Here is a 17990-nt window from a genome sequence, read left to right as displayed (position 1 = left end):
CTTTATTTTATATATTGAAAACTAGGATTTAGATGTAAAATGGAAAAAAAAATGCTTAAAGAATCTGTAACAGTAAATTCACACCCAGCTGAGGTGCTGCAAAACAAGTTCTTGAATAAAATGAAAAGTGTGAAAGCTGAGGACATTTAAAGGCCAGCAATCAAAACACCCACATTGTCTCCACTCTACAGCTTCTACTGGTGGAAATAATGGTGGACATCAGAGGAAAATATATGCTTTTTCTCAAGAGTGAAGAAAATTATGTGTCCAATTTCCTTCATCCCTCAGAGCCTCTGGCTTTTAGCTCACCACAACATGGAAAATGACAGTAAGATAAAGAGGGTTGACCACATGTACACATGATGGAATTCTTGTGCACAACTCAGTGGCTCCTGAAAGCTTGCTATCCTCATTTCCCTTTTTAAAGATCATTACAATCTGAATTTTCATATCCGGATCTATCAGAGCCTGGTAATTCCCAAAGACCAGCCAGCAGAGTCTGCTCTGGAGACAAGAGATCCTCCAGATTAAAACATCCAGATTAAAACATTTATCTTGGTTCCAGGTAATGCTGTTGGGCTGCCCTGTTTTTCCCAGGAAATTGGGCTGATACCTGAGTTTGCTTTGGGGTTTCAAGCAGCTGGGGGTGGAGGAAAGCATCCTGCTGCTGAAGGCCATGGGGGGTTTGCTCAGGGATTCCAGGGAGGGGCTTTTGCGGAGGTAATGGTCTGGTTTCAGCTCTTCATTCCTCCCCTTCAGAAGGTCTGTGGGAATTCACAAAAAGCTGTCAAGTTTGCAGCCTGAAGAATTTCATTAATCACTGTCCTGCCACCCCAGCACACAATATGCAGTCTGTTGTTTTGATTCTAAACAAATGTACTCATTTGTTCATTAAACACACATGGGGCTAGGAAACCTTGAGCAGATTAGAGGTGACCACAGCAAGGAATGGCTTTGATGATTTCAACAGTACAGGCTGCCTGGTTTCCTGTGATTGATACTCCTGCTGGGGGGTAGGGGCCTCAGGTGAATGAAGGGAAATACCAACATCTACAGTCTCCAAGGTTCAAAAGCTGAGCACAGATATCTTCACCAGATGACTGAGCAGCCCTAGTACAAGGATTTCTTTTCTGCCATTAGCAGACTTGTAGTAAGAAAGCCTCTTGTGTCCTGAACACAGCCAGAGAAAGGAACTTCTTGCCCCTCATGATGTCTGACATCCACTCTGACATAACTTGGAGAAGGCTCAATATATTCACAGCAGATACATCTGTATTTTTCTTACACACATTATGTAATTTATATAATGAATTTGTTATATATATATTGTTATATAGTCAAAGGAAAATCACTGCATATCAATATATATTAAATAATGAAATAATAATAAATAATAAAAAGTGATGTAACAAGCCAGGACTGCACATCATGTTATCAGAAATTACTGAATGTGGAACTCAACTTTTCTACCTCCTTTTCAGTTTCATCCCTATGATAATTACCAATTAATGCCAATCACTGAGGTGTGAATTCCTTATCTCAGCTTCAGCTCCCTTTAACTTATTTCTGGGTGCTTGGAAGTCCAGATGGAGCCAGGAAATCTCTGACTCTCAAAGATCACAGCCAAAACCAGCTCTGGGTGAAGTAATCCATGCTCCTCTCCAACTATGTAACATTTGGGTCACATTAGGGACATTACAGAACCCTGCTGTGACACTGGTCAGATGGAATCAGCCAGAAGATTTTTATTATGGAGACTACTTCACTCTGAATTTCCTTGGGGATAATTTTTGATTCAGTGTTGTTTGCATAGGATCAACTGCCTTCTAGGATTATTTAGATTGGAACCAGAGCTGTTACAACTTTACAGTGAGTAAGCCTTTGCTATGGATTATTGGAACTAAATTAAATCCAGGTACAAAGAGAAGCTGTAAATATAGAAACTTGCTAGATAAGCAACCATAAATTTTTACCATACAATGGCTTATAAAATATCTGTTGATTTTAACAGATTTTCACAGAACTGTCTATGGGTAATAACAGAAATTATCCATTGCCCAGAGTGGGATATTTATTTTTAAGGACTGGTATCATATTACATAGCTGATAGATTATTTCACTCTACAGTAAACTGGTAGAGATTAAAAAGGTCTTACATTGTGTTTGGGATCTACACACTCACGCAAGACTTCCTGGAAACCAAGTGATACAAGTAAATAAACCCTGTCAGACAGAAGCAGACACTTCTGCTTGCTTAGCCATGTTCTAATTTCTATTCTGTATTAGCAAACTATTGCAGAAAATCCAGTCTAGCCATCAAGAACTTGTGACTGATTACTGGGGCTTTTTTTGTCCCTTCCTGCAGTTTCACTACAGGAATATAACATTTCATCTTAAAAATTCAAGAATCTGTTGTTACTAACTTTGATTACAATGCAACAACTACATTCAGGACCAGATAATCAAAATAAAGGGCCTAGAGAAAATGAGAAACAAACACTGGTAGGAAAGAATATTAAATGACAAGAGAACAAAAGCAAAGTGTGAAATCAAAACAAACTCATCTCTTGAGAGCTCTCAAAACAAACTATTTCCAGCCCAAATATGACTGTTCCTAAAACAGTCACATCAGTATCTGAAATGTTTGATGTATTTCAAATGAAGCTCAATTTAAAAACAAATAAACCCTCAGAAGACAGTGCTTTGGGCTAATTCCAGAGACATACATGTTGAACAAAATCCAGCCCTCTCCAGTTCCACAGTGTGGATTAGAGAGGTGCCATGGATCCTTCAGAACAAAGAAGGGGAGTTTGTGTTGGCAAACCACAATAAATCAGCTATATTTTAGTTATGATCAAGATGGGAATAGAAGCACAACCAAATTAATAAGCTCTGTAAAACAAAGATATTGGAGGCACTTTCCAGGTTTCCTTTGACCATGTAAGAAGAGGAAAAATGGCTCAGGCTGAGGCCAACAGTTAATAACAAGTTTAGTTAACAGAAAGAGGCAGTGTCTGTGCATTGATCACAACTTACCTGCCAGAGGGAGGTCTGACAGGTCTGCATGTCTGGCAATGCCCTTGCTGGCTGGCTTGGCATTGTTGTACACAGAATGTCTCTGTCAAACAAAGGTGCAAAAGGTAACTGAAGAAGTATTGGCCATCATGCTTACATAGGTGAGCAAAAAGAAGTTGTTTCTGCTATCTCAAGAGCACAAAGCATGTAGAGGGATACAGAAACCTTTCAGCAGTATCAGCTGCACCTAGAGTTGGGTGAGTAACTGTGAAAAATAGAAGGACAAAGTGACAATATTTTATCTGGTAATACATTGGCTCCTGAACTACTTCACACTTCTATTTGTATGATTTTTCTCTTGCCAAACACAATTTAGAGTCACAAACCAAAAGTAAGGATGTCTGTTCTCAGCCTGATTCAGCTCTCAACACTCTGAGTCATATGTCAGGAGGATTCTTGTCTCTGCAGCCCCAGCAGCAGTTTTCAATGAACACCCCACCATCACCAGGCATTAATACAAATTCCCAGACCTCACTGGATAACTGGGAGCACACATCTTGGAAACTTCAATCCCTTGTGTCCCAGCTCACGTGCCAGCTCTCTAGTTCAGTGTGATGTTTCTTCTATCTTACTCCCAATAATTGAAGCCTCTTTTCTGGTCCATGGTGATAAAAGCTCAGAACTTCCAGAGTTCACATCCGTCCACCAAGACCTCTAAGCTCAAGTCCAGACAAACTCACTTTGATCCTTTTTGTTAGGACCACAGCATTTGATGTTTCACAGCAAACAAACAGATGAGTTTCCCCTTCCCCCTTGTCAGCAGATGCTGGAGCCAGCACTGTGTCCACCCATTTTGAATCTCCAAGGACAGAAGAGCTCCTTGTACCTGCATTGGGGAAACTGCAGCTGCTGGGGCTGTCCTCACTGGAATTCCACTGAGAGGGCTCCTGGGCACCTTGTGAACTGGGATATTTTGTCCACTGCTACCTGCAAGGAAAAACCATGGAAACATCTGGATTTCAAACTCAAGTGACATTCCATCTTTATGCACCAATGACAGAAAACACCCATCCAGAAGCAAGAAGCAGATCCTGCTCACTGCTAGAATTTTTTAAGTACAACGTCCAAATACCTGAGCATCCCAAGTCAAAGGACTTTATCAGTGACTTCACAGTGGCTGCAGACTCTGGAGGTGTGGGAGATGCTCTGCTGAGGCAGACCCCCTGCCAGCGGCTGGCTGTGTCTGACTCCACAGAATCCACCTCTTCAGCTGCCAGCCTGCAAGGCACAAACCAGGCAAAGTCAGGGCCAGCAGGGAGTGCAAGCACAGATTAAAGGTCTTCACTGATAGTGAGGTAAATCCAACAATGAGAAGGTTTTACTGCATTGCCCAGAACATGGACCTCTCTTAGAATATTCAGGTACTTTTTCTGCAGTGCCTGGCAAACATGAAATCCCTGAGTCTAACAAACTTTTCTGCATTGTTTACCATTTCATCCCCCTTCCCAAGCCTCACACAGGAAAGAGGATTTTCATAGGAAAAACAAAGCAGTTTGATGAGACTTTTGAGTAATTACCAATAATTACCTGAAGATGGGCTTTCAATAGAGCACAGGTGCCAAGGGGCTGCTGTGGCTCTCAGTTTATAGCGAGGAAATAACCAAAAGGCAAGTACACTTCAGAGTAAAAACTCAACACTTAAAGCTTATCAACAGACACATCTGCTAAATAAGTGAACCCTCAATCACAATTCATAAGCACTTATATAGGGAATAAACTCTTAAATGCTTCATCCTAGCAGACACAGGAAGGCCAAAATCCAATGCTAGAACGAAGACAGACAAAGCAAATAGAAAATGTTTCATATTTTAACAGGAAGGATAAAGATGTTACTCCTTTGAAAAGAAATTCTGAAGTCAAGATCAGGGGCTGGACTTACAGGAGTTCATACAGGAAGGCCCAGAGCTGTGTTAAACATCAAATATAATCCCACAGTGAAAGTTGCTTCTAGTCAAGTGTTTTACATTATATTGCTCAGTGACTTACCTGCATTTCTCAGGTAGACTTGGAGTGCAATTATCTAGCTTTAGTTTAGGAAAGCTGCAAGCAAATAAAGTCTAGTCATGTAAAAAGAGACTATTTGTGCCTCTCCTACCTGCTCAGAACCTGCACATGAGCTGCTGAGCAGCAGGTCCCGAGCTATCACCACTCCTCCGTGTACTTACAGTGTTTGATACACACCAAGAGCTCCATGAACACAAAACCAGAAATTATTTTATAAGGTTCCTGAAGGACTCCATCCAGAAAGTGCCTGTGGGGCTGAACAACTTCTGTGAGCCAAAAATAGAAGTCACAGCCTTTCCCTTTAGCCATCAGAAAATGAAAAAGGCCAAAGGGTGTCAGTGAATAAGAGAATAAGAGTGACTCAAGTTTCTATTTCTGGCAGGGCTTAAGGAGGTGCTGTCTTTAGCAGACTTTGCTATTTCTTTAATTCCTTGAAGCTCCTTGTGTGCCAGGGGAGGCTGCAGAGGCAGATGGCTGGAGAAAAAGCCATTTCAGTTCCATTCTCCTTTAATCCAATAAGGAGGAAAGGCAGATTGGATGAGATTCACTGAGCTCTGAGGGAGCCAGTGTTTTGCTAGCCTTAAGATCCAGCCTTGACTTCTTGTTCTGTGGTTCATAAAGGATGAACAACAAATCAGCACATGACAGCATCTGCACCTGAGCTACACAAACCACAAAAGCTAAAAGAGCCCTGCAAAGTGTGGAGGAAGGACAAATTTCTGCCTCAAGACCCCAAACCACCCAGTGCAATCTATTTCACTTTCAGTATGGCCTTTGACTGCAGAAGGATGCAAACTAGACCAGTCCCTGTGCCACAGAAGAGTCAATTGAGAATTTAGGAGCCATTATTCTGTCATTATGAGGATTCAAGTGCTGCAGTTACAACCAGTTTGCTTTTTTTTTAGGATGTTTCCTGTAATCTTCCATCTGTATATTTGTAATAGGCAGCCTGAAACAACCTCCTTGATTAAACACAATCACAAGAGAAAACCAAGGCCTGCCTTGCTGCAAACCTTGGCATAAAAGGTAAGAACAACAGTCCTGAGAGCCACTTGCTTCAACTAAAACAACACATGCCAGCCAAAAAGCAATGGAGAGATGAAACTGGTGAGCACTTAACCTTAAAAAGAAAAATCTGTATGATAGGGGGATGTGTGTACAGAGATGGGTTTCTTAAGACAGAAGCAGAACAGCAAGAGCTTAACTTGCAGTAGCTAATTCAGGAGGACAGTAGAGAGCACAAACTAGAAAGATTAATGATCAGCCACAACTTCAAATCCAAAATGACACCTCCTCATGCACAGAATTTCTTCAGCTTAGCACATCCTAGGCCATCCAAGAGACTACACAAGTTCTGCTACAAAAATGAGGGATCTGAACAAAATGTCACCAAGTGCAGTATGCTTTCCTGGAAACAGGAATGAATGAATGGTTCACACAGATAAATGCTGCACGTGCAGCTGCCTGAAGTGGAGCAGCTCCAGGAGGAAGCAGAGCACTAGAGCCACAAAGGAATTAAAACATGCAGTCCCTTTCACAAAACCACTGCTGAGTTTCATTCATTCACTGGTGAGAGAAATAGATGCAGAGAGCTTTTCTCTAACAGCAAGAGTGAGCCTCCTTGGTTTCTAGGTGGGTAACTGACTGGTAAAAAGGTGCAAGTCTTTCAGATTTTTGGCAAACTCAGCTTTCTCATGGTAATAAAATTTCTAATCTGCTCTGATGACTCTTACAGGAGGCCTAAGACCACAGGACCATATTTTCAGAAATGATGACTCCCCAACCTCATCTTTGACACAGTTCCTGTCATTGTGACTCATCCTGAACTCCAATGCACACCAAGAAGAGACACAGAGCTACTGCTGCACAGAACAGAAGAGAGGCCAAAGGCAGGCAGGAGACAATTCCAAACACTTAAAACATTTATTTGGCACTTCAATGTATATTTCTTAAACATAAAAACCAACATTCAACAGCTGCCAACACAGCAGAGAAAGGCAACACAAGTGTTGATATAGGCAAATGCTCCAGTAGCACGGCACAAAGGTGGGGCCATGCCAAAGCCAGGACATCCTGTGGAATTCTCCACTAGCTCAGCCTGCTCCCACACCAGGCCCTTGCTAGGTCTTCACATCCAGAAGAAAAGGACAGAAATCCCACAGCCAAAACACAGAATTCCAGTCCTGGAACAAAGAGTGAGAATCTCCTGGTAGAGGTGGTGATCTCTGAGTTTTTCCTCCGCATCCATGGAAGGCTCTCTCCAGGTGTTTCCGGCTGCAGAGCTGAACTTCAAGTTCTCCCTGATCATCAAAAACTTCACCTGAGTTAAAGGCATGAGAACAACTCCTTTCTGGGAGGGTGTTTACAAGGGGCTTGATATGTTCATTTCTGTTCCTTCTGCTCTCTCCATCTGCAGTTCTTGCAGGAGGACAAAGCTCGCAGGGAACTGTCCCCGGGAAGGTCACAGCAGGACACGCTCGTGGTTGTCCCTTCCCAGCAGCACCGGGTCGGCTGTGCCACCCAGTGGCGAGTGCCTCGTCAATGCAGGGGTGGAAATCAAACCAGCAGAGCAGCTGAGAATGACTAAATCCGTGTTTGCTGCTGGATTTCAGTGACCTATCCCCTCGTCTGTGTGTCTGTATAAACCATCTGTTCTCTTACATGTATTTAGACACACAGAGATAGATCAAAGAATACAATATTATGTGGAGTATTTATGTATATGCCATTAAATTTTACAAATCAGACATACACGCTCAGTGTAATTTTTGCTTTAGGTTAAAATGGTACGTTTGAGTGCCTGTTTTGAGGAAAATAGCCCCATCCCTCCAAAAAAAAAGCTTTCAGTTATTTCAGATCCCCGGATCTCTGTGATTACTTCTTATGGCTTAGCTGGCTTTGGAGTAATTCAGAACTTCTTCTGCCTCCCAGTGTCTTCTGAAGAGAGAAGCCTTCTGAAACAAAGAGAGAGGCTCTTGCCCATGGGGAAGAGGTGGACCTGAGCATTCACACTTTGCAATACACTTGAATTTTGCAGGGTAATAAAAAAAACCAGAGGTTCCTTCTTGTATTGAAACTTCCCTTTTCCAGCTGGGAGTTGAAGGCAAGTCCTGCAGTGTCTCACAGGCCTGGCTGTGCCTCCTTTCAGGGCTGTGTTAGCTGGCAGAGATCAGGCACCTGTGGAGAGATACAGCAGTTGGGGAAGTTATGGAAAGCCACACCATGCCCACCCTGAGGTACAGCTCTCTATTTTACATCATCCCATCATCTCTAAATTAGGGGGAGCCAGGGAAACACAAGTGGGTGGGTGGCTAGGACAGGTAAAGGAGCACCTTAACACTCCACTAATTGGGCTTTGAGACGTGATGAGCAACAACAGTACAAAACACAGAATAAATCTGTGTTGCTCAGATAGGAAGAAATTAATTATTTACAGCCAGGGAATCAGTGTAGGACAGGGATGGTTCCTGGCTTTCCTTCCTCTGCTCATTTCAGAATATTTATTCAAAAGGGGTACAGGGACCCAGCCAGGCAGCTGAGCTGCTCTAGCTCAGCCAGAGTTGCACTCGAGGGGATGGAATAACCTCATCCAAAGTAAAAAACACCCACCAGGAACTCCTTAACAAACCCAAACCCCCACCCCAAACAACTCTGAGGAGCACACAAACACTGCTTTGAGAGCCCTGCTCTGCCATCCTCCTTTGCTTGCTGTGAGAGCAGAGTGAACTCTCAAAGCTCTGTGAGACAGAACAGCTGCAAACACAGGCACAAATGAGCAGCACATCAGCACATACAGACTGACAGCAGGGTTTAATACACACACTACAAGCTCATTTCCAGGAGAAAAGCATGTGACACTGCCATGCTGTGGCATTGGAGACTTTAGGAGGAAAACCAGAAGCAAATTAGTGGGATGCATCACAATCTTCAGTTTAGGCTTCCATTTGAAGATCTGGTTAATTTTTTTATTATTCTACAAAGTCGCTCATTTAATTACAGATTTAATTTCTCTATGTACTACTCCTGGCCCAACTGTCTTCCCTCCATGTTCTTATATCAAGGCATAAAATGCTTTAGTGCCAAAATAATTTTGACAATTTGAAGCCAAAGAGTCAAAGCAAAACCTTGAGAGTTTTTCTCAGGATCTTATCCTGCCTGGTCTTGAAAACCTCCAAGGATGGAGAATATTTAACTTCTATTTCCACTACCTGTGAGGAGACAGCTAACAACAATGGATTTTAAGCTTCTGCATTTTACTGCAGAGAAATAACATTAATTAGGATGTAAAATATCATAGAAGAATGCCTGAAGCATGGGTTAATCAATTTGTAGTTTCACCAGTACTAACTTGGGACAAGTTAACTCCTTTTTCCCTTATTCCATTTGCTTGATGCTTGTCCAACCTCCCCCCCAACATTCTCAGTCATAGAATTAGACATTTAATCTGTGTTAAAGATGCCCTTGGGAGGCTCTTACCTTCATTCAGTTGAACTCTGATGACCTCATCAGGATTTTTTCTGCAAGTTCTTGGGCTGTTCCTAAACCAAAAATGACTTTTTGTCTGATTAGAAGAACGTAACGGCGAAATCAAACTTGGAGGCAGGAACTCAGGCAGCCACAGGCAAACATTAAAATGGCAGGATGTCGTAGGAGATAAATTGGCTTCAAGATGAATTTATGAGGTGGAGTCTAATGACCCTCAAGAGATGGCTGAGATTTTGCCAAAAACCTTTGAGTAGCAAGCTCTTTGGAAGGTATATTTTCCAATAAGAGCTTAAAAATCAGACAAGAAACTTTCACTAGGGACTGTCAGACATTCAGCTGAGCGTGCAGCTGCTCAGCATTAGCAAACATGAGGAATACTTTATAGGCTCTGTTAAGTATCATGCTACAAACTGCTTCCACCAGTGCTGAGCACACATCAAAATCTCCACAGGCACCAGAATCCATTGCTGATTCTGAGCAGTGGCTTTGTGAAAGCTGACAAAGTGATGATGAGAATATCCCCAGAACTTCCTGGGTGAAAGAAGCCAAGGTGCTGGGGGAGACAGAGACCTCAGGAATGGAAAAATATCTGGAATTGTAGAACTGGCTCTCAGCAGGAGCTTTGGCAGCTTCAGGAATTTGTTTCATAGGTCAGTAGAGCTTTAAAGTTGCAGTGTTTAGATGCTGATCATTGGTGTGTTTAAACAGGGATTTCCATAGGCTTCACTATGTTCCCCATACCACTCAGTACACACATTTTGACACTCTGAGAGTCAAATTAATTATCCTGACAGATGCAAAATTTGGTTTCGTTACCTGTCTTTGAAAGAGAATCAATACTGCCCACTGCAGACAGCACATCTGGCTCCATGACCAAGGCAATACTCAAATCAAGCTACACAGAGTCAACATGACAGAGACAGACACATCCATGTGTGTGTGACACAGAGGGAGACACAAAAGCCAAAACTGACTTCATTAAATACATGTCTGAACAATTCCTCCTGGAACTACAGCTGTATGGATTCTGGGGTTCCAATTCAAAAAGGAGTATTTGTAGCTCAGGCTTCTTATACCAAAGAGCTGATCATGTTCCTTATAGATGGAAGAAAAATTTCCAGTTTGCAAATTAGCAGGTCATCTTCTATTCATGTGAAGTACTATTAAATATATCATAAAAGCCAAAATAATACAGAGGGGAAACTATGAGAATATGATTCCCCACCCTCATATAGGAACTCTGCTTTCAACAAGAGAAATTTCATTAAGAACAAATTAGAAATGGAAACAGAGCCCAGAACCTTAAGTACTGTCTGGTAATCATTTTGTCTGAGTACATGGTCTGTAACAGCTTTTCTTTGCATCCACTTGGGACTCTGCTAATGAAACTGGAGCCTAAAAACATTCCTTTATTTTCTGAAAAGAAGTTTTTCTGTCTGTTCAATCCAGGCATTCTGATCCTACACCTCCACAAAAAAGCTCTCCCATGTTTTTAGTCCCATCTACTGTACAGCTGCTGTGGAAAATCTTGAATGGAAAACAGTGAGCAGTAAGTGCAATGTAGAGCTGGACTGTTACTTCACCTGAAAGAAATGACAGGATTCACCCTGTTCCTGTGACCATTCTGCCAATGGCCATGAATTTACCAGGAGAGAGATTAAAAGGCAAAATCTAGAGGAGTAAAATTAATTTACACATATTTCTGATAAACAGATGACTGCTTGTGTTACTTTGTCTTCCTTCATTCACTTCCCTCAGGTTAAGAAGTTGTCTTCTGGAATATCTGTACCCAGCCAATCCTTCCACAGATGGTTTAATACAGCTGCACAGACTTATAAAGGCATGACCATATTGAGAGCAAAGCTATTAGAAGATATTGGCAATTGTTATTACTTAATATTTGCTTATTAAAACCTTCATGGCTTAGTTGACAGAACTAGACTGCCAAAAAGAAAAAGAACAGAAACATCTTAGAATAAGAGACAACAAAATCTGCCAGAAGAGTTACAAACAGACGAGATGCACATCCAAGCCAGCAGATAGTTACTGACAAAGCACTGTTTGCATGCGTGTTAGCAGGCACACAGAGCAAGTCCCGGCCTTGGGAAATGGTAAACAACCAACCTGTTGCTGCCCTTCACTTCATCCAGCTCCTTCTGCAGCCTGGCACTCTTCTCCTCCTCCTCCTGCAGCTTCCTCTTCACCACACGGAGCTCCTGCTGAGCTTCACACTTAATGTCATTGGCCACAACCACTGCAGTCTGCAGGTCAGCCTGGAAACGCCTCCACTCCTCTGTGTCCTCCTGCCAAGAGCAATGAGAACCCCAAACTGCTGTGAAAATGCACCCACCCAAGCTGAGCACTGAGTTATTGATCTCTATTGCAGTGATCACAAGCAACAGGATTTTCTCCCCAGTTTTAAGGTGGTGCTGGGCCAAACTGAACACCTGCCTCTTTATGCTACTAAAATTATTGCCAAAGAAACTCATGCTAATCTTTCCACTCCGATATTGCCTAGAAGTCCACAGTGAAGAGAATGAAAACTTAAAGGGTGCAGAAAGAATTTCTGCTCTTGTTCTAAGAAAATACAGTGCCAGTATTGCAAGAAAAGCTCAGCTTAGCTTTGTCTTGGAGCTTAAACCTTACCTTCATCTGCTTAGTGAGAGCTTTCAGCTGCCTCTCTGTATCTTGTTTTTGTTCTTCCAGCTTCATTGCTTTACCTAGGAATGATAAAAAATGTGAAAAGTTCATTAAATACATAAGGGCAACAGTGAAAGTGAGAATGGTACGGCAGAGCAGCTGACTTGATTTTGCTTCTGGTAATGCCACTAAAATAGACTAAACTGAATTAAGGCACTGCCAATGATCAGGAATGGAACCAACAGTAGATCTGGTACTCAAATATCTCTACAATATGCCATTATTTTCAGGTATTAAACCAGACTGAAATTTAAACAATCCCACGTGGATTCACTTGCTCAGCACACAGATCCCAGGGGATCATGATGTGAGGAACAGCCACTGCTTCCACCAGGTGGCAGCTCCTCATCCTCAGCAACCTCAACTTTACTGCTCTTCCCAGTGCTCTGCCCTAAAAACTCTTTAATAGAAATCCAGAAATTCCAATTCTGGAATGGGTAATACTTCCTTCACTGAAGAATTAGGCTTGGAAACTGTCTCTAATGTCCCATGTACAGCACTCTGTTAAAATAGTACTTTTATGCATGAATAGAAGGGAATATCCAAAACTGGAATATTTGCAAAGATCAGATCTCCTCCTCCCTGTTGCAGCCCTAACTGAGCCCCCCACATAAGCTCACTTCAATCCTTTTTTTCCAGCTCCACCTACTTTCCAGGTCACTGATGAGCTGGTTATTGTGCAGTTTTATAGCACGATGCTGTTCCACCTGGTCTTCCAACTCAAAAATGGTCTCCTTCAGGTTTTTGATATCTGCTTCATTCTCTGATGTCTTCTCCTGCAGCTTCTGGCTGGCTCTGCTCAGTTGCTCAGCCTGTCGGTCACACATCTCCTTCAGCTGACCATACTCATTCTCAGCCTGGGAGGGAAGAAAAAAGCTGAAAGTTTGTCCTTATTTCTTAGGAGATCTCACTCATTAGAGACTTCACACGTAGATTTAAGCATTGTGTGCACCCAGTTTTTAATGAAAATGAAAGTCTCAGGAAGCAGAGATGAGAGATGAATGTCAGTTTTCTTTCCTAGCAATAAAGACAATACAAGATGCTGCAAAGGAAATGACATTTTCTATATGATGACCACAATTCCAAACCAATCTCTGCAGTTAATGAAGGGAGAGGAATTATATTCCCAGAAATCTCCACTTCTATTTCTGTAGAACATTATGAAAGTGATCTCACTGCCTTAGGGCCAGGCTGACGATCAGTTCATCCACATTAACAATTTGCTGCTTTTACCATGTGCATTTTCAATGGGCTGTGAAAACACACACAGCAGAGCCAGCTACTGCAGATAAGCGTATTTCTGAATATGGGACATCTGGAATTACTGAAGAGGGAATCTGCTGCACTTCAGTTTGCTGGCTCAGCCCACTGATCAATGCTTCCAGGTTTGGGGGGAGCTCTCTGACTGGGAACAAGTTATGGAAAAGGTGCAGGCTGCCAATTCAGTGAGCAGCACTGGCACAGCCTCACTGCAGGGCAGCCTTACAGAAGCCTGTGGTCTTGCTTGGGTGTCACAAATAGCCAGTGATTCAAAACAGCTTAATTCGAGGGAAGAGTAAAAAGAGGGAAATCTGTGGTTTCCAAACCAAGCAATAAAAAGTTTGGTACAGAGTCTGAGCACTCAGCAGTTTTTCATTTATTCTTCATGACCTGCAGCTCCAGAAAGCACTTGGGAAAAGTGGAGAAAAGCTTCCTCTACTAACTCCACTTGCTGTGGTCACCTACTCTAGCTGAAAGGACATCTGGATTTTCTAAATCACTCAAACCATGGAGGTGCTTTTTGGCAATGCTCTCTTCCTCTGCAGCCAATTTTATCATTCTCCTCATGCTCCCTTCCCCATAGAGGAAAGGCTGCAGACTTTCACTCCTCCTGCAGCACTGGGACACAATCATTGCTTGTGCTTTATTAACACTTGCTGAATGATGGCTCACGCTGCAGCTCCTCTGAGCAGCCAGGATCACACAGAACACAGCGACACTAACTTGCTTAACCTTGTTTGGAGCAAAGCTGTGAACTCACTAATGAGGTAAATTGTTCTAAAAATATTTTTTTATGTTACTTTACCTATCTCAAAACAGAGAATTTCTTTTTTTCTGTAAAAATATTTGTTTTAGGAAAATTATCTCATCTGGAGCTTGACTGTGCTGTGACTTGTTGCTGCCCCTATCAGCTTCACTGAGCATTAATTCATGTCCTTGTGTTCTCATGACCAATGACACCTATACTTCACTGCTAATTAATTGTGATTCATTATGCAGAATTTAATATTCACAGCTAACTATTTATGCCCTTCTCTTCATCTGATTAGCAAGTGATTTCCACTATTTGTTCACAACATATCAAAGTGCTTTTTTATTGATCTGCTCTTTGCTCCAATTCTGACAGGCACAATTCTATTTGCTGAAAGAGTAAATTCTATACAAGGTATTAGGACAAAATAGTTATCAATTTATAAATATAGATATGCCAATAGTTATTTCTGAGAAAATATGGGTAGTGCAGCAGAAATTGAGAAAATATCATATAATCCCAGCTTCTACTAAGAATTAATCATACAATTTAAATCCTAGAAACTTACAATTAATGTAAAGATCAACCTATTTGTGAAAGGACAGAAACAACCACTTTATTTTAGAGCTGTTATTGTTTTACCTTAGACAGCAGCCCCTGAATGTGCTTCAGTTCGCTGTTTGCCTTCAGCAGCTCTTGTTTCAGCTCAGTGCAAGAGGCTTCTAACTGGGCCTTTTCTGCATGGGCTACTTTGAGCATCTCCTGCACCTCAGAGTTGTCAGAGGTGCAGCCCATCACGTTGATTTCTGCAGCCTTTTGTTTCTCATTCTCCAGCTGAGTTTTGAGAGAGCCATTCTCAATTTTCAGACCTTCCAAGGCAATTTTGCAGTCCTCCAGACTTTTTGTCACTGCGCTGTTGCTCTGCTGTTCCACTTCTAGAAGTTTAAGCAGCTTCTCATTTTCTTCTCTCAGGCTTTTTATCACCTGCTGGGCATCCTGATGCTCCCTTTCTAAGCTTCTCAGGCTGCTGGTTAACTGTTGCTGAATGTTGAGCAATTTCTCTCTTTCAAATTGTGCTTTTTCAAGAACTTCTGCACATTTCTGTTCCAGTTCAAGGACCTTCTCCTCTTGAGCTTCATTCTTGGATCGCTCTTGGAGGAGAGTCATGAGCTTCTCATTTTCCTGGCTCAGCTGCTCAGCTCTGTCTCTGTGCTGACGGAAGGAGGTCTCCAGGAGAGCTTTCTCTTCCACCAGCTTCTCATTTTCTGTGGTCAGCTCCTGCACCATTTGCTGCTGATCAGACAACTCCTGCAAAGTGGCCTGCAGCTCTTCTGCTGTGCTGTGGTGATTCTCCTCCATCTTTTGTATTCTCTCCGTAAGGGACGCCACAGAGAGGTCGCTAATATTGTTTGGAGAACTTCCTGCAGTGGAGCACTTGGAGCCTTTGAAGTGGTTGCTGCTGGCAGATGCTGGCCTGGAAGGCACATCTGCAATGTGCTCAAAGTCAGATGCATCAGGTGACAGGGAGGCCTTGGTGACATCGCTGCTGGAGGAGCCAGAATTGCGCAGGGCAGCCCCGTTCAGGTGGAGCCTGTGCTCCTCTGCCTCACCCCTGGACACACTCTTGGATGGGCTTCCAAAACTTGACTCTTGGGTGGTTGGGGTTGGGAGGCTGCTGTCACCTCCACTGCTTGTGGTTGTGTCTGAGAGAGGGGAGTTCTCCAGGTAAAGCAATTTCTCTTTCAAAGCACGGTTTTCTTCTCCCAGGCTAGCAAGCTCTTTTTGGAAAGTCCTGTTTTTCTCCTGAAGGGTTCTTATTAATGGATCTATGTCAACAGGTGATACTGTTTCTAAATTTTGGTTGGAAGCCCCCATTCCTTCAGTGTTGAGTGACCCTTTCTCTTTGCATTTCTTCAACTCACAACGAAGTTTGGTAATTTCCGAATCTTTCGTCTTTGCTTCTGCCAGGAGCTCTTTAACCTGAGATTCCAGAACAGCCTTGTCACCAGCTTCATTCTCTTGCTTGGACTTGCTGGTGGGGCGCACGTGTTTGGTCGGAGTTGGTGCAGCAGAAGAGGTGGGGCTGGGCTGTGTTTTCCTGGGGTTGGCCTGAGCACGCAGCACAGCTCTCTCCCTGGACACGGACGAGGACAATTCCCGGGGCGCCGGGATCCCCGTGCGCTTCGCAGCCGAAACCGCTCCTTGAGGAACGGGGGATGAAGGAAATTGGAGTTAGTGCATGGAGAAAACAAGTTTCACAACAACAATGCTGGAATCTAGAGCAGCCCTGGGAAAAAACACCTGAGTGTTTGAATAGGTTTAGTCATGACTGACTGTGCGGATTCATGTTTCAAAGGCTTGTATTATTCTGCATTTCTTCCTTTCCCATCCCCTGCAAAGGAACACAGCCTGGTAAACTTTTCCCCAGTGTGGTAATATAATATGTAAATGCTGCAATACGTGAGCCACAACCCCCTATTAATTGTATTAATGTAAAGATATAAGGATATTAATTATTTGAAAGTAAAAGTTCTTCACACTACTGTAAAACAGTGTAAATGCTGCATCTAATCTTAATGTAAAATGCTCGATCTAATCCTAATAATTTCTGAAGAAATGTTCAGTAACTTAAGAAAAGATACAAATGTATTTTTATCACACATAAAACTATTTGCATTATACTCTATTCAAGCAGATCATCACAAAAAAAAGAACTGAAACACTTATGCTGAGCACAGATTCAGTGAAATATAAAACTCTTCTGGCACTTCCAACACTAAGACAATTGTGTGGCTGCAGCTTCTTGCAGAGATGGATGAGAGATTTTCCATGTTCTAAATTCCCATCCTCTTATGGAAGAAGAGCAAAAGGAGCTTAGAGAGTTGATGCTGTTCTGTTCAGTTGTTGGTTGGGTTTTTTCCCCACCAACCAACAATGCAAAGCATTATGTGACTACAAGGGAAATTAAGTTTATGAGTTGCTGATTTTCATCTTTCAAAGCTCTCTTGAAATACAGGACCCCAGGCACTGAAGAAACAACAAAAGCCATCTGAACCATGGAAGTTGTAACAAGCTGGTTAAAAAGAAGCTGGTTCAAAGGACAGGTATGACATGGCACTGTAACTGAAACACCGTGAACTTAAGAAAATCCTGCTGAAAATTCAGGACCTTATTCAAAAGGAGAAGCCCTAAAGTACAGGACCACAAAGTGTGGGGATAGGGCACAATGAGAAGATGTTGTCCAATGTAGCCACATAAACAGGATGCAAGAGCAAATTATGCAAACAGAAAGGGCTAGAGCCAGTGTTTGCAATAAAAACAACTTCCAGAAGGACTCTGGGGGGGAAATCCTAGAATGAATTCCATCTCCCCACATTTGGGAGGCTCTTTGCTGACACACATGTGCAGCATCCACAGAAAATCAAAGAGCATTAGGAGCAAAGGGGGGCAGACTCCCTTCCTTTCACAGCAACCTCATCACCCTCCCACAGCAGAGCAGGGCATGGAAGGGTTAACATTAACACCACCCCGTTTGCTCAGCATCTCTTTTGAAGAATGCACTGGGTTTATAAAGCCCACACAAACAGGAGCCCCTCCTCTCCCCCCCAAACACACACACTCTGCAGCAGCAGCAGCACAATAAACACCCCAGACAAAGAGCAGCTGAAGAAAAGCCCCCTGAAGCCGGCGCAGCGCTGGCAGGAGAGCACAGAGA

General features: G+C 42.7%; 1 protein-coding gene across 4 annotated transcripts in view; it reads right to left on the bottom strand.

Moving 5' to 3' along the window:
• SPECC1 (sperm antigen with calponin homology and coiled-coil domains 1) overlaps nucleotides 1–17990 on the bottom strand; it is a 64250-nt gene that overhangs the window by 17516 nt on the left and 28744 nt on the right. For 3 of the 4 annotated variants that reach the window (XM_058817586.1, XM_058817587.1, XM_058817588.1), the window contains 8 exons: nucleotides 14918–16476; nucleotides 12914–13121; nucleotides 12211–12284; nucleotides 11689–11867; nucleotides 4148–4293; nucleotides 3902–4002; nucleotides 3037–3118; nucleotides 614–764 (listed from right to left, as the gene is read on the bottom strand). In XM_058817586.1, coding sequence (XP_058673569.1) covers nucleotides 614–764; nucleotides 3037–3118; nucleotides 3902–4002; nucleotides 4148–4293; nucleotides 11689–11867; nucleotides 12211–12284; nucleotides 12914–13121; nucleotides 14918–16476 — 2500 coding nt within the window. Of the gene's footprint in view, nucleotides 1–613; nucleotides 765–3036; nucleotides 3119–3901; nucleotides 4003–4147; nucleotides 4294–7014; nucleotides 8257–11688; nucleotides 11868–12210; nucleotides 12285–12913; nucleotides 13122–14917; nucleotides 16477–17990 lie in introns of those variants that run through there. The other variant, XM_058817589.1, reaches the window with a different exon arrangement.

Source organism: Ammospiza caudacuta, chromosome 20, assembly GCF_027887145.1.
Source record: "Ammospiza caudacuta isolate bAmmCau1 chromosome 20, bAmmCau1.pri, whole genome shotgun sequence".
Taxonomy (NCBI): domain Eukaryota; kingdom Metazoa; phylum Chordata; class Aves; order Passeriformes; family Passerellidae; genus Ammospiza; species Ammospiza caudacuta.
This window is presented reverse-complemented; position numbering and strand designations above follow the sequence as displayed.